Source organism: Tinamus guttatus, unplaced genomic scaffold (genome assembly GCF_059628265.1).
Source record: "Tinamus guttatus ecotype Peru unplaced genomic scaffold, ASM5962826v1 Tinamus_guttatus_pri_ptg000927l, whole genome shotgun sequence".
Lineage (NCBI taxonomy): Eukaryota > Metazoa > Chordata > Aves > Tinamiformes > Tinamidae > Tinamus > Tinamus guttatus.
The window spans coordinates 1,735,452-1,757,933 of record NW_028289461.1 but is presented as its reverse complement, the minus strand read 5'-3'; the positions used below and the strand labels follow the sequence as shown (position 1 = coordinate 1,757,933).

The 22,482-nt window shown below is 45.5% G+C and overlaps 2 protein-coding genes across 3 annotated transcripts in view; one reads left to right on the top strand and one right to left on the bottom strand.

The window, feature by feature from the left end:
* The first annotated feature begins 895 nt into the window (after window positions 1-895).
* Window positions 896-13,947, top strand: MAP6D1 (MAP6 domain containing 1). 2 transcript variants are annotated; one of them, XM_088538077.1, is made up of 3 exons: window positions 896-1,431; window positions 11,182-11,299; window positions 13,711-13,947. In XM_088538077.1, exons 1-3 carry the CDS (start codon window positions 896-898, stop codon window positions 13,735-13,737), a joined length of 681 nt encoding a protein of 226 aa, XP_088394203.1. In that variant the 3' UTR covers window positions 13,738-13,947. The 2 variants fall into 2 exon arrangements, with proteins under 2 accessions (XP_088394203.1, XP_088394202.1); XM_088538076.1 differs by having other exon boundaries at window positions 13,660-13,947.
* Window positions 13,948-21,122: 7,175 nt separating this feature from the next.
* YEATS2 (YEATS domain containing 2) overlaps window positions 21,123-22,482 on the bottom strand; it is a 42,574-nt gene continuing 41,214 nt past the window's right edge. The window contains exons 29-30 of the mRNA XM_088538094.1: window positions 21,721-21,794; window positions 21,123-21,385 (exon numbers count right to left, since the gene is read on the bottom strand). Of these exons, the coding sequence (XP_088394220.1) occupies window positions 21,277-21,385; window positions 21,721-21,794 (183 nt within the window). The 3' untranslated portion in view covers window positions 21,123-21,276. The remainder of the gene's footprint in view (window positions 21,386-21,720; window positions 21,795-22,482) is intronic.

Genomic DNA, 22,482 nt, shown 5'->3' with positions numbered 1-22,482 from the left:
GATTGAGAATCTTTCTTAATAAGACACTGAATCAGGAATTCTAGATAAGCATTATGTCCTATAGCCACTTATTACATAAGACATCAAAAGCCAGATTCGTCCCTGATGTAATTCCATCAGCTCTAGTGATTTCTACCACAGCTGTTTGGCTTTGAGACTAAGTTTGCAAAGAAAAGATACAATCTATAGTCTTAAGCAGACAGCAAGTTATACGCATCATATTAAACAGAAAAATCTCAGCATCGAAGTACAGTAAAGTGTATTATACTGCTTATGTAAATAGGGGATTTTTTTTTAGCATATTACTGTATCCAAAACTCTACATAAACAACAAAAATGTTATGGCTTGTGCAGATCGAGTACTTTATTCATCATCCTTCGTACTCCACTGTTCTTACCCCTCTGATCACAGATGATTTCAGCCAATTTTAAATTATAATTGAGCAGCACAAGTCCCTGCTCAGCCGGTGCCTATGAGCAGCTATTCCCTGAGCTTCTTGGGAGCAGAAAGGATCCCAATGTGTTAAATGCTCACACCAGGAGCTGTAGTAAGAGGAGTGAGCCAGTGGCTTCCTGGGTGTCTCCACAGTTGCCAGCCCAGGGGGATGCAGTGGACATACTGTGTGGGTGACACCAGGTGGGAGCAGCACTAGAGGCTCAGGGGCTTCTCCCTGCATCCCCAGCATCTCTTGCCAACGCAGGCAGCCGCACTAAGTGCCTTCTGGCCGCCCAAGCATCACGTGTGACTGCCTGTAATCCTGGAGCGGGGGTGTCATTAACGGGGCTGGGGGTGGCGAGAGGAGGGGCCCGTATTAGCGCGGGCCGGAGCCGGGCGCTGCCGCATCGCTGGGCGGCTCTGCTCCGCGGTGGGGCTGCGGCGCTGGCTGCGGGTGTCATGGCCTGGCCCTGCATCAGCCGTGTGTGCTGCCTAGCCCGCTTCTGGAACCAGCTGGACAAGTCAGACCTCTCCGTGCCGCTCACCATCCACAACTACTCAGATATCGAGGAGCAGGAGGATGGCGGCCCCGCGTGCGGCGCAACAGGCGGGAGCCATGCACGCGGGGGCAGCCAGCTGCCCGCCGCCACCTCACACATGCCCGACACCCTGGCTGTCAAGAGGTTGGGCAAGGGGGGTGCCCACAAGAAGGGCCCGGCCAGCACCGCCACCGAGCCCTTTGCAGCTGAGACCCAATACCGGCAAGACTTCCGAGCATGGCCGCTTCAGAAGCGGGACGCGTTCCCCTGGATCGGCACCAGCAGCGAGTGCAGGAGGAACGGGGCCCCCAGCACCTTGCAGCCTGCCCCAGGCACCTCTGTCTACGTCCTGCCTGCCAGCAACAGAGACGAGAGGCTCGAGGCGAGCAGGTACAGCAGCTTCAAGCAGCTGTGGCCCCGCTCGCAAGGGGACAGCGGTCACACCACCTCGTACAGGTAACCCGCGCCTCCCGCTGCCGGGTCCCTCCTGCCCTCTGGCCTCCCCGGCAGCAAGAGCGTGGAGCCCGGGATGCAGCTCCAGCCTAGGCTAGGGGTGCTCAGCTGCGGGGAAAGCGCAAGCAGCCGCAAAGAGGCAACACGGCGTAAACAAGGGGAGGGGGAATGGGAATGCTCTGGGCACTGTGCTGAGCCTAGCCATGTTTGCTTTCATGAATTGATATTTAAAAATAGATCACTTCCTACCCTCTACCTGGTCTCCAGCTCCCTGCCCAGCAGGGTCACAGCTGTCTCTCTGCAGCACAGCACAGCTGGGGCAAACATAACTGCCAAAGCCACAGCTACAGCCTCCGTGCATTTTCTAGCTTTTGGTGCATTTAAAGGAAAGGATAGAAAGGAAGCCCAGTGGGATCGCTGCTGTCTGTAGCACAGCTCTGCTCCACGTACCCATGTTGGGAGGACACAACATTTTCTACAGCCAGCTGCACTCACCAGAAGCTGCACTGAACTATGCTCCCCACATTTGTCAGTACCTGGAATACCACACAAGGTGAGCCAAATTACAGCTCAAAGCTCAGACATACACCAGGGACATGCTCCAAAGATGCACTCTAAACCAGTAGTGACAATAACATACAACGGAAAATTTAACCATCACAAACCACTTTTTCTTAAGGGCTTTTAAAAATGATTAAGTGATTTTTAGTTATTGATGCTTTCCTCTCCCTTTGATCAGTATGACTGATTACAGACACTCTTTTCTGGAATAAGCAATAAGTCTGGATGCATCCAAATTCAGCCTCAATTCTCATTAAGTAGCATTCATATTCACCCTGGGGAGAAAGGGAATTGAAGCTGCTGTATGGTCAATACAAAATATCACCTCAGTTTCACACTGCTGCATGTTCCCTAATAATAATGTTTGACTGATGGTGATATGCCTATTAAGTATATTGACAGAGTAACTAGTCTTATTCTAATTGAACTCCAAATATTAATACCCTAGTGATCTATTAGGTAGCCAAGACAATTTCCTTGGTAATTGCAATTCATTACATAGTTAATCAAAGAGCTTTCTAAGAGAAAAACACTGGGGTCCTGGAAAGGGTTATAAACCTGCATGCAAATGCATACTGCCTATCTTCCTCCTCACACAGGCAGCATCTCTGGTACAAATGCAGCTACATACTGTCTATGGAAATGCATGGCTGTGGTAGGGAATCTGTAAGCTGTTTTATTCTTTGACACACCTAACAGAACAATCAGCTACCAAGTGATGATTTTTGCTTTTCTGAAGAAAAGCACTTATGAGTATTGTAGCACAGGAAGTTCTTCAAAAGAGAAACCTGTCTCAAACAGCTTTAGCAAGATTCATTCGCTGGGAACATATCCCTCTTCAAACTGTTGTTTAAACATCCCTCTAGTTCTTCAGTCTGACCCCAAGTCAAGGGTACATTAAGCATTCATTTAAGTCACAGCTTCTGTCAGAGAAGAGCCACTTTTTGCACCTTCCTTCCCTCCAACTAGTCTATTCTTGCACAGGGCTCACAACTACTCCAATAGGAGCACGACAATTTCACACACGAATCACATGGCGAGAGTGAGATACCAGCCAACAAATCATAACAGAAACTTTGGGAAAAGTAAGAAGCTGAGTTGTCCAAGAATTCATCACAGCTAACACAAGGACTGCTGTGCACTGAAGGCAGAGCCATGGCCAGCTACAGCAACACAGACTGCTCAACTAGCAACTCTAAGCTGTTGCACATCCTAGATAACGCACTGAACACGTTGCAGGCTAAGCAGGTCAAAAGAAACACAACAGGCAGCAGAAATAATGATGTCCACAATAGCTTCTAAGGGCAGTAAGAGTCTGGTTTGGTATATAATGTTTGCTTTTTCTCTTTTTTAAGCCAGACTAACCAGAATTTAAGTGACTAGTACTTAGCACACTCATTTGCAGCTACATTTGGAGTGCTGAGCTTTTATGTGGAAAACTATGCTTAAACAACAGAAAATGCTGAAAAAGCTCCTCACTGTAAGCAGGGAAATGAGAAGCCACAACACAGCCACTTTTTACAAGTCACACACCAACAAACACAAGGACATTTCCACTAATGATACCACACTGCAGTTCTCCCTCCATGCCTCATACCTGTACTTTAAGGGCAGCATCACAATCTGCAAACATCAGCCTCACCTTCAGGAAAGTGCTGAGCAGCAGCACTAGGTATTCCTCATCATCTTCTCCCATGAAGGCCTGAAAGCTCCTCCTTGCTCTTTCCCAGGGTCTTTAGCAGCCATACATAACCACCACTTTCACTAACCTCCTGCAACACCTGCCTGCTCTGCTTCTTGTAGGCACTCAACAGGGAAAAGCTGGCCCACCTGGCTCTGGTGTGGGTGAAGCAGCTGTTGAGGAAGCAGAAAAGGCAAATCAGCTGTAGTGCAGGTAAAGCAGAGGCAGGTGTGGGCCTAGTCTATTGGGGTCTGGCCTGAGAGGGGGCAGCTGGAGTGTGCTTGAGGAGGAGGTTGAGTGAAGCAGGTTATGTACTAAAGTACTCAGGGAAAGGGAGGATGGGTCTGTGCTGGAGTGGAGAGTAGTGCTGGTTCAGCAGCTCACTAGAGGAGGTTATGCACAAAAAACACCCCTGGTGTTTGCTCTGGCCCTCACATTTCCTTTCTAGATGGCACCTACGTGCAGGTCCCACCTCTTTGGGTGTTACAAGAGTTAGAGATTCTGCACTGCATTAAGAACAGGCAGGACAGGGCTCTGTGGCAGGGTAGTATGTGCCTCTGCAGTAGCTGTTTGACTTGTGTGCACTGTAGCTGCTGTAGCAGGCTCTGCACCAAGGCAGGTCATGCAGGCAGCACGAGGCTCCTGCTAGTGCAGTCAGCAGCTGCAGTGAACATAGGGCCAGGCAACTGCCTGCAATAGGATTTTATGACTCTGTCAGGTCTCAGTAGCCATCTGGGCTTGTTTAATATTAAAGAGATAAGATATAAATGGATTGAAAAGTTGGCTTTGTTACATGGTCTATTCTAAGCTTTTAGTGGTACTGCTGATTTTGGCTTAATTCTGTAAGTATTTTTTAAGAAAAGATTCAGGGATTTTGGTTGCTTGTTTCAACAACACTCCATCACACATTTGTTCTTGTGCAGCAGGAAGTCCCCTGTAATACTGAGCCTAGTGTGGTATATATTTTGCATATCAGGGTAATGCTTCTGTGAGACTTCATTCTGCAAGTTCCTCCTCCATCTTTCCCTCTACATCTCTAAGATTTTTTAAGCACAGAAGGAAACTCAGCTGCACACAAAGCAGGCTGTATCCTTCCCACACATGGTGCAGCTAGCTTGATCTGGTCTTTTATAGAACCGAGCAAACGCGATCACCAACCAAGAACAAAAAGAACAACCTTGTCCATAATCACAAGTTTGCGGACGATACCAACTTGGATGGAGTGGCCGACACTCCCGAGGGCTGCGTTGCCATTCAGAGGGACCTGGACAGGTTGGAGAGTTGGGCGGAGAGGAACCTCCTGAGGTTCAACAAGGACAAGAGCAGGGCCCTGCACCTGGGCAGGAATAACCCCTGGCACCACACAGGTTAGGGGTTGACCTGCTGGAAAGCAGCTCCATGGAGAGGGATTTGGGAGTCCTGGTTGACACCAAGTTCCCCATGAGGCAACAATGTGCCCTCATGGCCAAGAAGGCCAATGGGCTCCAATGGGAATTTTTCAGTTGAAATTCTGCTAGACCCCAAATGAAGTCAAAGACCGAGTGGTCTACAGAGAAAAGCTCAGCCACCCAAACCAAGCCAGATCAATATAAACTGCACATAAAAGGCAAAAATGGGATTTGCCCCCGTTGTGAAATGACTCCAGGGGCTGCTGTAGAGTGTTGCAGGACACTACACCTCCTTGATGCTGAAAGACACAGAACAGGGCCTCAGAGCTCCTCCATCTGCCCTCCCTGAAGTTTTTACCCTTCAGCGTCACGGAAGCACCTTTTTGCTTTCAGCAGCAAGTCACAAGTGCTATGTACTCCTGACGCAACAGAGATTTGATGCAAGAAGATGGTTTGAATGCATTTAGCAGGTGTTTCGGAGGCAAAGAAGTGGCTTACTGGCCGCTTACCTCCCTTCTGTGCTGCATGAGGGAAGCTGATACTCTCAACAGCCATGTGCTAACTAGCGCCTGTTTGATGGGTGCCACAGTCTTCCTGTGTTGTTAGAAGGCAACTGGGATGTGGCCACTGCCCCTCTGTCAGGGGAAAGAGGCTAGCAGAGAGCTCTCTCCTTTCTTCTTCTCACTCCTTTAGGTTTCAATTTCTCCTTCTTTAAAAGCCCTTGGAACACACTTCAAAGGTGCAAGTGAAAAATGCTAGGTCAGAGATTAAAACATTTGTTTTACCTCTTCTTCTTCTGCCCCTTGTCTCTTTGGCAAAATCTGCCCTTGAGAAAGGGGGAGGATGGCTAACAATTTCTTGACACATACATAGTGCCAAGTTGGGCCTAATCTCTGCAGTTGATGCTTCTGCTATGTGAGGAGGCATTCAAGTGTACCTGGCTTGTGCTAACAGCTCTGTGGCTGTGGAGGCAGACCAAATTAGGGATGTCGATAAGCAGTGTTTCTTGCCCAGAGTATAGCCACACAAATGGTCTTCAAGTTTGCTTTGTTGCTTTCACCGAAGGAAAATGATATGGAAAAAGCTAGTGTCATTTCAGGGTTAAGCACCTGATGTGCTACTGCTAATGTCACCACTAGTGATACTAGGATTGACAGGGCTGAAGGTCCCCAGTGAACTGAAAACCCACCTTTCCATGTGAGCGTTCAGCGTGCTCTGTAGCACTGTATTCACAGAAGGGTCCTCCCCACCAAGCAAGGTAGCACAGGGTGGCCCACTTCCCCTCCGCACTATGCATGCAGTCACAGAGTCACACATTGCTTTGCTGTCTATACTATTTACCTACCCTCAAACACTGCTTCTGCACAAGGGCAAAGTGAACTGTGGTGAGCAGTTCACACTGAAGCATCTTATTTCAGGTGTGCAGAAGAAAAAAGAAGTCACTACACACATGTTCAGCACAATATGGGATTATGGCACATACCTTAGCTAGCAGGGTTAAGAACACTGTGAGGAGCTCCATCCTTGATCCAGCAAGATATTTAAACACATGCTTAAACTTAATAAAGGAAGTAAAGCTTTTATAATCAAGGCTTAAAGTTATCTTTAAATAATTAAGTACCTTGCTGCTTGGGGAAATTAATACTGCATGGGGAAATTAATACTGCAATCCCTGACTTTTATGGTATTTAAGTTGTAAGCTTGTACAGGGTTGATCTAGAGAGGCTTCCCATAGCCTGGCTGGGGAAGAAAGGGTTGGGCAGAGGAACAGAGAGTTGGAAGGAAAGAATAAGGGCAGTTGGAAATAGCTGGCTCAAGAAAGAATCTCCCATCTGCGAAATAATCTTCAGAATTGAAATCAGGAAAATTTAAGGGTGTTGCATACAGCTAGCTGGAAGTTCCTCCACTCAACGTGCACCCAAACCTGTGTTAGAGGAAAAGGGGAAAGAATGGGAAATGGGATAATCACAGAAACGAAGACCCAGAGACCCACCTACAAACTCCCATTCACACAGGCCTCTGACAGGTCACACACGATCGACTCCACACATACAATCAACTCGAAGTACTGTTTGACCCGTGACAGATGAAAACCAAGACAGGAATAAGCCAGGTTTGTCCTGTGTAGTCTTGAAAATCTCCAGTGGAAGAGACTCTAAGAGCCAAAACTGCCAAGTAATCACTAAACATCACACTTCACTCACTTTTTTTTTTTCTCCTGCCTCCTCCTCTATAATTCCTATTTGATGGTCTCTCTACCCTTCAACTCTCTCCTCTACTCTTCTAACTTTTCCTCCACCACCCCGATGTCTTTCCCCCAGTCACAGACACACACTGTGCTCTCCTGGCTGAGTAGAAGAATGGACATAATCTGCTTATGTGTCCAAGGCTTGGAGAGGCCTCCAGTATCCCATCTGCTCCTCGCTCTGGTCTTTCGGGGTATTTCCAATCAAGTCAAGATGTCTTTGCTTTCTGAGATGCTCAGACTCAGTATATCATCTGAAACTGGCCTCTCAATGATGCTGTGGCAGAACAGAACTGTCCCCACTGTAAAGGAAATGGCACATCTGTGGCAGCAGCTTGGCTGAGCAGCTGCAAGGGGTTTCCTAATTCACACAGTACTACCTACTGCCCTGAGCACACCACCTCACTCTGCCTTCTCTGATGAAGGCACAGTGTGTACTTTAAAAAGAAGATCCTAACAATGGATGCTCCTATCCTGTGCATACAACTTTCCCTCTGAAGAGAAAATGTGACAAATGACAGTTAAGCCTATTAATTCTCACTGGGGTGCCCGCGTATTACAGTGATGATGGCAGTGGAGGAATAAATGAGACTAGCTTAGGCAATGCCACTCGGATGCTGCATTCAGCGACACAGAACCAGCGAAGAGGGGCTGGGTCACCATCGCTGCTCTGCTACATTTGCCCTCCATCTGGTCTCAGATGACCCTGAACCCAGCATGTGGATTCACATCTCTGGGGTGGCCAAGGCCTGACTGGGCAGGCTGGGCTACCAAGGACCAATTGATGGAGGACGAGGCTTGCAGAGGCAGGAGAGAGAGCTCTCCCAAGTCCAGTCGTGCTAATTAGCAGTGATGAAACCCCCTGTGTGCCTTTCCAACAGCGATCTTCTCTACCAGCAGAAGATGCTGCTTTTATCTACGGACTCCCTGAAATGGTGCAGCAAAGGCCTGTGGTGGTGACTGCCACTGGATGGATGGGTTACAATCAGATCAGAGAGCCAAAGTCAGGCCAATAAAAGTTTCCAGGTGGTTTAAATCCTCACAGCACAAACAAACAGCACATCAGAGCAGGCTCTCAATGCAGTATAAAAGAGTCAGTCACCTTTAAAAGCAGCCTTTCTCCCCATTCATGAAAAATGTTGCCCAACAGACCTAAAGTACAGGTGGTCCTGCTCACCAAAAGGTGGAAATGGCACACAACCACTATTTAACCTGAACAACTGTCTTTGAAGTTAAGCGTTGCATTAACCTCTGGTGACAATGACAATGCAATGACTTTTGTTGTTGTTGTTTGCAGGACACACATTGATTCTACTATCACTTGCTCAGTTTGTAGTTATCATTGTGGGGTTAAACCATCCCAGGAGGCCATAAGCCTTTCAGCTCTCCATAGTGAATTTATTAATAACTTCCCTCTTAGCTCAGATCCTGACACACTGTAAGAGAAAAAAAAATCCCTTTCTGCAGGCTCTGCTAAGCAGTTATGGCAAGGAGCAATGCCTGGCAAATCAGTGATTTATGTGATTAGAGCAGTTCCACAGAAAACCATCTGTTGGCAGATGGGCAACCATCTGCCAACAGCTTCTTGGTACTGCTTTTATAGCAAGTCAGAGGTGAAGAAGCAGCATTACAGCCTCTGAGAAGCCCTTTTCATCTCTACTGTCTAAAGCTTTCCTACAATTCAGGAGTCTTTTCTTTCTCTTTCACAACTCCAGTGCTTTAGTAAGACTTGTAAGTACCACTGGGTTGTTTCTATTTACAGACATCAAAAGCTTCACCTATAGGTTACAGCAATAGAACTAAAGAGAACTTGGGAACCGAGTAAGGGTCTTGGAGGCTGTATTCCTTTCCACATCTGGCAGTCTCAAAGATGCCTGCTTTTTTTCTTTTACTAGTGTAGTTTGGGACAGGACACCATTCATGGTGGCAAAAGTGAGGGAGGGGGGAAGAGGCAACACACAGTTCGGCTGGTGTGACACCTGGCTTTCTCAAGCACTCACAACCATGCACAACCAGAGAAACAAGTCACTGAATCTTGATAGAGCCTTGAATTAACTGAGTAATGTTAGAAATCAGATTGTTCCTCTTCCCCTTACTCCAAGTAGGCTCGATGTTCTGCTGCATTTTGATTCCATTTGTTACTCTATGACTAATATCTAGTCAAGTTATTAAACCAGCATTTGGGTTCTCACTCCTTTTGACTCTTGGCTGTGCGGTTGCAGATGAGTATTTGCATCCTACAAGCTGAAAGGCAGAGCTGTTAGCTGTACTTTCTGGACCTTTTCTTTTTAAGTCCCCCAGCTTCCAGAAGGAACGATTCCTCCCCGTCTCACTCAGCCTTCCCCTTTGTCTGAGGATTCTGAGTTGCTCCAGGAGGAAATCTGGGGTTCAGATAGAAGTGCTGTGAATCTCAGCCATTGTATTTGCCCTCATAGTGCTGTTCCTATGGATGTAAGCACAGCATCTCACCACTGCATATATGTTTTCAAACAGCTCTGGCTATCTAGGCCAACAGAGGAAGGAGAGAGGAAAAAGATCGGCTTCCAGCCAAAATGAGAGTCCGATGACCCAAAAGGCCAGTGCTGGGATGTCTGCCAAATCAGCAAATGATCGGTTACAAAGTAGTGGGACAGAGCTGCTGCAGAGACAGGCAGCACAGCCGTTCACTGAAAGCCCAGGGACACACTGCGTTTCACTGGGATGCGACAGGGAAACCAGCCACCACAAGGATATATACCCAAGAATCAACTCCAACAGCATCCTTAAGGCAAGCCAACTTTATGTGGAACAGCAGGTTCAAGAGCCTGGAAACCACTGGGTTGTGAATAACAGTTTTGTATCATTTTGCCCAGTAGCTGGGTGTCCTCCCTCTGGCTGCAGGGCAGAGCAGAGCTCAAATTTAACTAAGTAATGACGCATGTCTGGGATTTCCCATTGCAAGATTGCCTTCTTGGGACTCTGCTCAGCAACACTGCCATTCTGCAAGGCACTTCAGCACGCTGAGGTGCAACAGCAGCAGTAACAGAGCCCCCAGACACCCAGAGAGCCAGGCAGGCAGTCACCTACTGCTCGAGCAAGTCTGCAAAGCAAGATGCAGAGAAGGTGAAAGGAAGCACCTCACAGCAGCAAGAGCAAACCCATTCCGGGCCACATTTGCAGCACACATGGGCATATCTGTGACAAAAGGGACAGATAGGCAGAGTGAGGGTTGCAGAAGGACACTAGCAGCCTAGCTGAGCCAGCCTGGCAGGCTGCCTTTCAGAGCTGTTGAAACTTGTGCCTCTATCTAAGTGGGCAGCCTCTGCACCCATTTCCTCAGCCATCACTACTCCAGAAGTTATAACCAGCCAGACACTTCAGACATCAACATTATCACGTGAAGTAAAAGCACTTGCTCCCACGTGAAGGAAAATAACAATTGAAATATCTGCCAGTGGGGGTGCGGCCTCCCTTCTGATGCATTTCTGACTAAGTGATCACAAAAGCATAAAACATCACACAGTGGCAAATAAGCCGAGAGCCAAGCCAAGTAAAGAATGAAGCAAAAAACCTATGAAGCTAATAGTTACCCTTCCTTTTTTTATCCAGAAAATTACCAATCACCTCCAAGAGAGGACATGTATGTGCCAGAAAGTGAAGCAGAAGAGTTACACACCAAGGCAGACAGTCAGCCTGTTACCTCTTTCACCGAGTCTGGGCTTTTGAAGAGAAACAGCTCCTAGGCGCATTTCCTCTTTATTCCAGAACAGTTAGCCTTACATCAGTTCAATATTGTGAACTGATTCTATCTTGCTTTACCCCCATTCTGAGCAGAAACACCATTTCCCTGCTAGTTTATTGCATGTTATGGTTTTTTTGTATTGACAATCTCGTTTCAGGCAAGAATATCGCCCATGGACTGGAGCAAAACCATCCAAACCTATAAAGACAAAGCAAGGCTTCATTATCCCAGAAGAACATTTTGTTCAAGAGACAAGCTACAAGGCAGATTTTAAGGTAATTAACACTTTTTCAAATTTCTGTGTCCATGTGGGTAAAGCCCAAAGCATGCATTAGCAAATCCTCATTTGTTAACCAGTGTGGCATGCATAGAATTAAGCCATGTTCTCATTGAGCGCTCTTTCCTCACTGTCCATTAGGTAATGTGGCCATCCTTTGCTTTCAGAGAGGCATGCTAGAGAATGTTTTTTTCATAACTTAACATAATGCAACACTGAGATCAGGATTTTAAACTGCATGAAAGTCGGGCAGTTCAAGATTTGCGATTCCCACAATTGGATGCCTTGTGTACAAGGTGTGTGTCACTATGTATCTTTGTATAAGGTCTATTTAACAGCCTCTGTACATATTCAGAATGGTCAGTCCGTGGTGCATCTCTCTTCTGCCAAGTCTAGGGCTGTAGTGAGAGACTTAGACCTTCACAGTTGATACTAAACACTGATAAATGCTTGTATGAAATGTTTGCATGTTGTTGCCTAACGAACTCCACCCACTCAAACAGCACCAAATTCCTACATCATGGGAAGGGCAGAAAATTTCACCTCTGCCACCCTCAAGCAGAATATGGCTATAGTAAGTGCACTCAGGCTTCCTTGTGATTTCCGTGTGCATTTCTATGACCTTTTCTAGCAGCGTAAGAATGTCTTCTTGTTGGCCAAACACATGTAAGCACTACTGCAAAACCTTTGAATTCTCTCTCTACTCAGCATTTTCCCTGACACGGCCCCAAATACTCATGCATCCTGGTAAGGAAGGAAAGACTGCACACAGAAACAGCCATAGTTTAGCAGCGTTTTGCATTAGGACACCGCAGAACCATGCTTCATGACCAGCTGCAAACCAGCTGCACTAACTGCAGTTAGAAAGCAGAGACATGGCTAGGGCAGGATTCCCCAGCTGCAGTATTTAGCACCATTAGAGATGAGCAGCTCCTCTTGAGCCATTTGTAAAAAGCAAATCTTTGTCTTGGAGGAGATGAGGAAGAAATGTTTAGTCAGCAGGCAGCCAAATGCCTCCTCCCCAGAGGGCTGCTGGCTCAAAGCCCTAACAACGCGCACAACAGATGTACCCAGCGCAACTAAATGTGGGACAGTGGCCTACGGCAAAGCAAGAGAGAATCTGCAAATCTTATGAAAACTGCCTCTCTGCCTTGGAATGTCTTCTGCGATAGTCTGGGATGTTTTCTGAGGTGCAGCAACAAGGTCAGAAGAGTTGGGACTCTGCAGGGGTAAAATACCATTCTCAGGCTCAGACAGCCCAAGACTTGGGCAGCTGCAGGAGGAGGGAGAAAGGAAAGATGGCAGCAGTAGGAAACGCCAGTGCGAGAGCACTGTCCTGCCAAAAAGTCTTCCTTCCAAGGTAGTGCCTCCTGTTGCCCAAGATGTGTAGTGCTGTGAGAGATACACTGCCCTCCTTAGGCTTTCAGTGTCACAGGCAGGAGCCCGAGGAAAGGGTCCTAGATGAACCCATCAGAGTCCCCATCCCAGGTCCTGGGAAAGCGAAAAACAGAAATGGGATCCCAGAGACATTCTGAGACATCACTAAAGACACAATACTGCAGATGAGGTAAGCAAGGTTCCACCGGGACCTTTTTATTATGGTCAGCAGAGGGAAAAGTGTATCTGAGATAGAGATGATGCTGCAGAATCACCAGTTCAAACAGAAGTGAGACTGTTTCAAGTACCCGATTTGTTCACGGCCATCTGGATTTTCCCTCTTGCCTGAACATGGATTTGCTAGACACTTGAGAAGTCAGTTTATGGTCTGACAGCCTGTGTGCAAGACTCAGTGCTGATCTTTCCACAGCCACTGAGCACTACCCAGGCTTTGTTTGTGATGCTACTCTTGTTCCTCAGTGTTTCAGATGCGTCCCTAGAGGGGTGGAAAAAAATGAACAACACAACAAAAAACAGATCAATAGCTATTTTCCTTTCTCCTAGACTCTGTTGTTCTGCGGTCATGCTCTTCTTTCTCTGCTTGGGCAGTGCCATCAAAATACTCAGCACAAAGCAAAGCTCATAAACGTTTTATGGCCAGATTCATCCAGAGTCCTGTGCTGGATGCATAAATAACTGCCCAGCCATGACTGTCTTCTTGCTACAGAACACACCTCAAGGTCCAAGGGCCTGGTTCTAATTAAACCACTCCTCCACAGCCAAGCATTATACATCTCCCGTCAGTCATCCTGAAAGCTTAGACCCGTCTCTGCTATGTCCATCCAAGAGCAAATGGTTATCAAGTAATGGCATGTTACGGGTCAGAGCAGATATGCCAAACTCTCTAGACCCAGTAAAATTCACACCAGAGTTGCACTTTGTGCTGCACTAACATTTCTTCCCCCCTGCTCACCCCACCAGATTCCAGAAGTGGAGACCAAGTTCTCTCCCAATCCTTCTGCTGTTTTCCAGGCACCATCGCGGATCCTCAACGTGTGAACCTGGACCCCGTTTGCATCCAGGCGGCTTCAATGTGGGCTGTTAATATGTGTCACTATGCAATTTTCATGAGGAGTGTTACTATCAAAGAAAAAATATTACCAAAAGCAGCTCCAGTGATTAAAGATATGTACACACACTTTCTGTTAACACACAGATCGCTAAGTGCTTGATTCAGAACTGGCAAAACACACTGCAAGAAGTGACCTAGATTTTCGCAGAAACAGGTCCAGCTGTTGTTGTACTATGTGTTGTTGTTGTATTATGCCAGCTGGCTTAACATGAGCAGACTGACTTTGGGCAGGAAAGACCGTAGTGCAGGCAACATCCCTATGTTTAACTACACAGGCTAGGAGGGAAAATACTCACAAATAGGATAAATAAAACAAAAAAGAGGCTTATTTAACAACACCCTCTAAAGTAGGCCAGTGAAAGATAGGAAATGTCTGCCTGACTTCTGAGCTTCTTGGTTTATTTTTTTTTCTTTTCTTTTCTTTTTTTTTTTTTTTTTTTTTTTTGAGATAGGAAGCTGAAAAGCTGAGTATTTCCAAAACTGGACAATTGACAGAGAAGCGAGAGGGGACTGAACTTCTGAAAACAGACGTGAAAATAATGCACCAGCCTGGTTCAGAGATTATAGCATAGAGGGAGTCAGCTAGACACCTGCCAGACTCCTCAGAAGTAAATCTAAAGCATTTATGTGATTTGCATAGTTGTGCTTAGGGTAAGTGTAAATACTGTACATAGATTTTAGCTAAAGCAACTTAAGATCCTTTAATGAAAAGGATATGCTTGTACTTTTAACAAATGTTAACTCTTTGCATATGCAAGGTGGAAAATATATTGCCTTGAAATTCCTAAATTATTGCCTGTATATGGTAATGCTAATGCTAAGAACAACCAGAAGTGAATGTTATGTAGAAACTTTTAAAAAGTAGAATATAAGACATCCTTCATTTCTAAGATAGTTTATCTGAAGTGTTTTGAGAAACCCTTTTTTTTTTAGCCCTTGTTCCTCTGGGAGTAAGTTTCAAGTTTCTATCTCAAGGATTTAGGCAACATTATTAGTCTACTATTTAGTTAATGTTTTTCCTAATTATTTTTTTGGGGAAAAAAAAAGGAAATAGAAAAACTTCTATTTTGTGTGTTTGAAATAGGTCTGCTAGAATGAAAGGAAACTGTATCATCCGATTGGAACAGTAATCATTCACCTGTAATTAAATGTACTTCAACACAGGAAGACTTTTTCCTTAACCTTCTAGCTCAAGTCAAAGGCTAATTTAATGAACTTTTGGGACTCTGCAAACACATATCCATAGCTGATAATTTATATAAGAAGAATTTTTGAACTGCTGTCATGTGGATTATACTTGAAACTTATGCAGAGAACATCTTCTCATTGCATTATGTGATGATTTAAATGGTGCCACCTCTGTTATTTATTTGACAGGACCTAAGAACTTAGACTAAGCACAAGTACAGGTAACATCCTCAGTAAGCTGTTTTTGGGGGAGACGAGGAATGGAATTTCTCACACTTGTCCTTTCATTTGGACTCAGAGGAACATACACTAACAACAGTAGTTGCCAAAATAATTTTCTGGAAAGTCTCATTTTTCAGGAATTTGACTGAAACATTCAAATTCCACTACAGGTTTTGCATGTTCTATGTTTTTAAGAAAGAACTCAATTTGCCTGATTGATCTCTTTATAATGTTTTTAACAGTTCTATTCAAACCATTTCAGTTAATTTCAATCCTGGACTTCTGGACTTTATTGACAGCAGAAAAACAATTATTGCCTATTCAGTCTGCGTTCTTAATCCACTGTATTTCTAAAAAAAAAAAAAAAAAAAGAAAAAAAGAAAAAAAAGATGACAAAACCCAGTTGTGAACAAACTGGTAATATAAGCTTGTATTTTACCAAATGGACTTGATTTAATAAATCAAAATGTATTTTGGCTATTGGTTCTTTCCTCAAATCCTTCTTGCTGTAAAACATGTTGCTGGATATTTAGCCTCAACAGGGAAGTCTGTCACCATATTTCACTCTCCAGTCTACAAATGCTGTTGCACAGGGAGTCAATATTCCAGACCAGTATATAGACCTGCATGGACAGGACAGCAGTGCGTGCAGGACGCCACAAAAGGGGACAGTGCGATTCCTGACTCTGCACTCGCACCCTGTTTCCAGTCATTCACTATCAGGAGTGGTAAATTCCTTATTCTTTAAGCTGATCTGCAAGCATAGATCCCTAGGAAGAATGATATCTGGGGCACAATTCAAACTGTGGCATGTCTGAATGGTGATTTAAAAGCACAACTGCCTTCAAAGAGAAAGCTGTTGCTCGGCAGAATTCATAATTGCTCGTGGGATTTTTCTCCAGATGCTTTCAAACAAAAAAGCAAATTATTCAAAAGGCAGTTAATCAGCAAGGGGAATGGGATTGAACCAATAACACTGATCTGCTGCATTCACCATCAGATGCAGAGGCTGATACATGGATGCCACGCTCCCAAGACCCTCGTCAGTGCCACTATGTTAACAGGAAGAGACACAACTTGCCTTTCACCTCGCTTCCACTCTGCTGCCTTGCACAGATCACAGGGCAAATGCTGCTAGTTTTGATTCTTAAGATATTGCTTTATAGTTGCTTCCAAAATCATTTTTTATGCTGACTATCCAGCCAGCATGCCCAGATATGGGAATTCCAGCTCTAGCTATGCCCCGGCGGACTGCCTGGAGAAAGCCACGGGCTCCTGGTGCTGCTCTCTGGCTCCAAGCACAGCAGGGAACAGCAAAAGGACCACCAAGCAGGTACTCACTAGAGGAAAGGGATGGGGAATGGTCCAGGCTGCTGACATCTGCAACACCCCTGCTTGTGCGTGGGAACTCCCTGCCTCTGTCAAACCCACTAAATTGCTCTGAAGTGAGCAAATCGTGGATGCAGGTTTAACAGGCTCCAGACAATCACAGTGTAGGGACTGTCTCCATCACTGCTCTCACACATTTGTGCTCCCCATTGCTCTGGGCTCAGTTCAATCCACCAGCACTTTCCTACCATGAACCATCCTGCAAACAAGAGTTATGTGACACAAATAAAAAACTCTTTAAGAGGAAGGTTTTACACCTGAACTGTAGTAATTCACTTCCTATAGAGTGCCATTGAACGCTCTTGTTCTATCTCCTGCTAGCAAGCAACACTTGGCCTGTTTGGATGCTGAGGGTGAGGTTTGTGCCAGCTGCCTCTGGTACTGCAGGGAATGAGGACCAGCCACACTTTTGTGTGTTCAGGGGAAGCTCTGCTCTGTTACATACTCTGTGACTCAGTTCTCACTGCCTGAAATGAATACCTGGAAAGCAATGCATTAATAATTTCTGGATATGCAAAGAGGTTCCCTATTATAGACTTCAGATATCTCTTCGCATTGCATGAATTTCTTGTGGGAAGAACAACCAGATAAAAACCTCTTACCTCTGTCCTGTCCCTATAGATTTGCTCTATATTGCTCATCACACAGTAATGCAAGATCCAAAGGACCAACGCAGTTTATGGTGCACACGTGGATGCCATTAAACGCGGAGGGGTGATGCTTGTCGCCAGGACAGAGATGGCACAGGATGCCTGGGCAATCCTTTGTGCTCAGTGGCTTGTTCTTTAACACCACCGAGTCGGCGTACGGTGAGCTGGGAATGCTGTTCACACCTGTGCTAGGTCTGTATACAAATTACTTCATTTTGGAAGCAGATGGTGCAGCACCTCCTGGGAGCACGGCAACTGCTTCCGTAGCCGTGAGACTAAGGCATTAATTACAAGTCAACCCACTGACTTTAGGCCTTTGCCCATTGGGAAGACAGCAACAAGCTATGAACACGCCTTAGAGTCAGAGCCAGATGGCAGTTGTTTGGCCGAGACCCTCCTTGCCAGAAGGAAAGGCTAATAACAGAACCCAAGAAAAATTGTGACGAGTGCCTGCAGGAGGTGTTCTGTGTGAATGCATTTCCATCTCCTGCAAATGACAGCCACTTCCTGTAGATAGATTTGTGAAAGTGTCAAAGCAAGAGGGCTGCAACACCCACAAGCAGAGGCATCAGCTGAAACATTCCAAAATGCATTCCCACACCGACTGACTCCACAGGACAGTTGGTCTTCAGTGTGCTCATTTGTTCGGCTCTGGCATTGCAAAAGGCACTACAGCTTATGCTCGGTTTGAGGGGTCTCCTTTATGGGTTTAGCACTAACAAGAGTCAAGGTTCTAGTATTTTCAAAGACAACAGTGGAAAAACGGATCAAAGTCACCTAGGATTTTCTTTCCCCACAATCTCCTCAATCAAACCGAGAAATCACTTTTTCTTACTTTTTTCATTCCTCTTCAATCTTCCACACAGCTCAGGGCAAGCCAATTACTTGCTGTTTTTAAGAGCCACCCTTCAAATGCAAAGCTGGGGTAGCTCAACCTGCTGAGTTTATGGTCCCCCTCTCCCCAACCTACCTCAACCAAAAGCTTTAAAAAACAATTAAAAGAATGAATTACCTTTTCCTTGAGACAAATTCAAGATCCACCGAATTTTCTCCCCAAACTAATTAAAATGTTCCAAGTACAGAAAGGACAAAAATCTGGAGGCTTGGAATATCTTGCTTTGAGTGCCAAGTGACAGTCCTATCACAGCTAATAAAAGAATTTATTGTAAACATATGTATCTTACACAATTATACAGTATAATACAGATAACATGAAGGATTTAAACATTCAGCATTACAAAAAGGACAATATTTGTAAAGAGATCTTTAGCTTGTATTAAGACTCTTTAGAAAGCCAGAGAACTATACTGGAATATTCCAATTCTACACCTAACTGGGTGTATGAAATTTCCACCACCTCCCATGTATTTCCAAGCAATTCTGATGGAAACTTCTTGGTGATTTTTTCTCCCACCATTTTCAAAATTCAGAGACCTTACCGCAAACATATTCTACATCTGCAGACTAAACAAATGTGTTATTTTCTATCTGCTCTTAACAGATTTTTTTTCCTTAGTAAACTTTACATATTATTGAGATAGCATCTCCCAGGAGAATAACCTGTAGCTGCTCAGAAATCAACAGATTTCTGTAAGAACTCTGGTAAGAACAACAGGCATTTACTTGTCTTCTTTACAGACTGGTTCAGCAATCAAAGTTTGAAACTCCATTTTCCAGCTCTACAGAAAAGCAGGACACAGGCAAGGAAGCCAGTGATGTGCAAGAGGTGCCCAAAACAAGCTCCTGCATCAAGAGCTTCTCTAGGCATACTGAAATCCCAGAAACTAAGCCCCTTAGAGAGAGAGGGGGCTGGACATGCATGTGTCACTCCAGGAGATCACAGCACTTCTGATTTTGCACAAAAGGCTGTTCCCACACCTGCAGGCTGCTGTAGACATCTCAAAAATGCTCTAATGTACAAGCTATGTACAGGAGTGTCTGAAAGCTGGAAGGGCTTTTGATTGGGCTACAGCCTGTAGACAGTGCGAGCGCTCAAGTTCTGCAGCTACCTGGATTCCTCCCTGCTCTCAGCATTGTGCTCAGACATGATCAGCAATCTCTTCGCACTAATCTCAGCTGAAAAACTAACGCCATGGCTACACTGCGCACTTGTTATTTGTGCACGCAATCCTGCTCCAGGCTTATAGAACGAGCCAGGATTATCTTTCAAATCTAAAGCATCTGAAATGCCCTTTCTGGGGGCATTTGAGTCCTTCTCCTCTGCATGCAGTCCAGGGTTCAGACACTAGATCCATTTCCTGTGCTCAAGGGCCAAATTCTGCCACTCTTGTTCTAGTTGACTGAAGCTCCCCATCAGCTCTGATGGGCTACCTGCAGACCCTTGTTTATTTAAGGTTAAGAAAAGTGGCATCTCAGCTAAGGTTTGCAGTTCTGTCCTTCCACAGTTTAAGAACTGCATTAAACCTAGGCCAGCTCTCCTTGGGAGCTTCCAACCACCCAGTAACTAAACCATCTTCCACTGTTTCTGCATACAGGTGGAGCTACTATCATCCATCTTCTAGCCCCGAAAAGCACCAAAAGATTTTATTTTGAAGATTTATGCTCCTATCCCAGGCCAAGAAAAATAACTGTAGTTTCACATTTATAAAAAGCTTCGCATTGTCAAAGCACAGCATCAACAAGAGTGAGGCCCCAGTACACTCCTGTGAGGTAGGTATCCTGCTCCCCATTTTGAAAAACAGGGAAACTGAGGCACAGAGTGATTAAATCCAAGGCCCTGCCGCAAATGAGTGACCCAGCTGAGATCAGCGCCTGGGAGGCTCTGGCTGCTGAGCTCCGTTCCACCCGCCCAATAACGGGAGCACCCCAAAAACCTCCCAGCCAGCAAGGGTCCCAGCAGCCCTACAACGGCCTAATGACACTGCTGGCCAGCGCAGGGAGAGGCAGGGGCAGGGCAGGGGTGGTCAGGACATTGGCAGGGAGGCTTTCTCCAGCAAGCTCTCATGTCTTCGGCAGCGGCGATGTTCCCGAAACGGGTAAGTGCTGCAGTTAGAGGCAGAACTTCTTGCAGTCGAGACATCAGAGGTGCTGCCCCCAAGCAGTAATCTCTTATTTTTTGATTCTATCAGGTCTCCGGGTGTTGATAAGCAGTGCTCACTTCATAAGCAAAGCTGAGCGTTAGCGAGTGCTGTCAAACAGAACAGCTCGTCTGCCCTCCCATCTTAGGGCTCCAAAACTTCTGACAGATGGGGCAGGCACTTGCCGGACAAGCAAAGGGTTCCAGCCAGTCCAAACTCACAAGCACTGCAAACTGTCCTCTTCTAGATACTTCAGCTCTTCTTTCTTATGCAGGATAAGTGGCCAGGCAAGTCTGACTATAGTTTATTCATCTAGATTTGGGAATGTGCTAGTTGACTGAGAAGATGATCTCCTTCAGACAGGCAAGGAATTTGATTAGGTTACACTTAGCTGAATAAGCTAATGAGAAGCCTATCCAACTCTTATCAGTCGTATACATGATGCTCAAGCATGACTTGCAGAATTTATCGCAACCATCAATAAACGGTTAGGCATCACCCAAACCTAACCACCCATTACTTGGTCAAACAGCCCACCTTCAAAAGTCGCCCATATTCAGTGTGCTGACACAACTGTTCTGCCCACGGTGTGTGGAGACCAACTCATCTGTAGTCTGCATCAAAAAGCAGGCAAAGTAACAACAAATGATTTCTTTTCCAAAAAAAACACTCAACCTCATCAATACAGCTGCCATTACATGTACAAGACCTGTGAAATCTTTCATGGTTAGCAACTCGATGCAAACTGACGTTTGTTCAGCCACTGAACATACACTTACTGAGTAAATACTGACATTTAACAACTTGATTTGGAACAGAGCATCGTTTTGTTGCATTAAGGTGCATCTTTAATTGGAGGTAACAATCTAGTAGCCCAATGTTATAAATGTTTATAATAGTGTCCTACAGAAATACTGGATTTGTCATTCCAACTTCCGTCATAAATCCAACCTTCCTGTAGCATCTCCTATGTTCTATTTCATTGTTCCTCATTTAGTATCTTCATATGTTTGTTGGTGAGGAAGTCGAGAAACGGAATATTACAGATGGCTTTGTGAATATTCATCACTGTGATCTCTTTTGGAGTCCTGCAAGGAAAGAATCAAAGATACTATCACGTTACTTAAAGACAATTGTTTATAAAGCAGCAAGGCAATAGGTTTACCAACAGGAAGAAAGAAGTCTAAAAACGTGTAACGGAATAGGTGTTAAAACAGCACAACATTAACATAATTAATTATTGAACTTGTAGAGCACAGACATTATATGTGTGCAAACACATACACGTATGTGTGCACATGTATATTAAATATAAGATTTTCAACTAAGTATTTTCTCAAACTGTTTTTTTTTCCTGACTCAATTTCAAATTGCCCCAGAGTCTGCCAGTGCTGGTGGTCCAAGAGAAAATAAGCCACTGTACCTGTTGTGAGGTGTTGTCTGGTATGCTACAGCCAGTGCTTGCCGCAGAATATCACTCATAAGCTGTTCAGTGGCCTGTGACAAAAGGCAAAATAGGGCAACGACATTATGGAAAGAGAAAAGCTACTGCTTGAGTATCAGTATAACTGAACACTGGAATTTTGGCTTATCAAATCATTAGAGGCAGTTCAACAGGCCGAAATGATTTTTATTAGCACAGGGAGAAGCACTTCCATTTAAGAGAGAGGGGGAGAGCGCGCGAAAGAGAGAGGGGGAGAGAGAGAGGGGAGTGGGGAGAGGAAGGGGGAGTGGGGAGGAGGGGATAGAGCGCCTGCGTGTGCGCAAGCAGAATTCATGACTGCAGCTGCCCAGTCTGGCTTCTTCCTGGACCTGCAGAGCAGCATGTGCACTGCAGGGTGGATCCGATATCTACACAGTTTGCGCTCAGAGTATTTTAGGGCCCAGCGTTTTACCAAGATGTTGGTTTTACATCCACATATTCTTCCGGGAGTCAGTCTGTGCTCGTTAGTCAGTCTGCAGCTACCAGGCTTGTGTGTAGCCAAAGCACTTAAACAAAGGGCTGGCTTCCTAGCCTGGGCAGCAGCCACATGCCCCGCACACTTGGCTCAACCAGGGTTCAACCAAAACTTCATTAGGGCTCTCGGCTCTCTGTGATTATAGCAAGGCTAGAACAGAGGTTCCTGGGATGTTTGGTCAGGAAGACTGGCATAACTACAATTCTACTGCAGCAACCCAGTTGCTA

Bases quoted from the DNA above. Each gene is read 5' to 3' on its own strand.
- MAP6D1 (XM_088538076.1), top strand. From the start codon at position 896: ATGGCCTGGCCCTGCATCAGCCGTGTGTGCTGCCTAGCCCGCTTCTGG. The intron at 1,432-11,181 runs GTAACCCGCGCC...ATCTCGTTTCAG, and splicing joins GGTCACACCACCTCGTACAG to GCAAGAATATCGCCCATGGA. The intron at 11,300-13,659 runs GTAATTAACACT...TCACCCCACCAG, and splicing joins GCTACAAGGCAGATTTTAAG to ATTCCAGAAGTGGAGACCAA.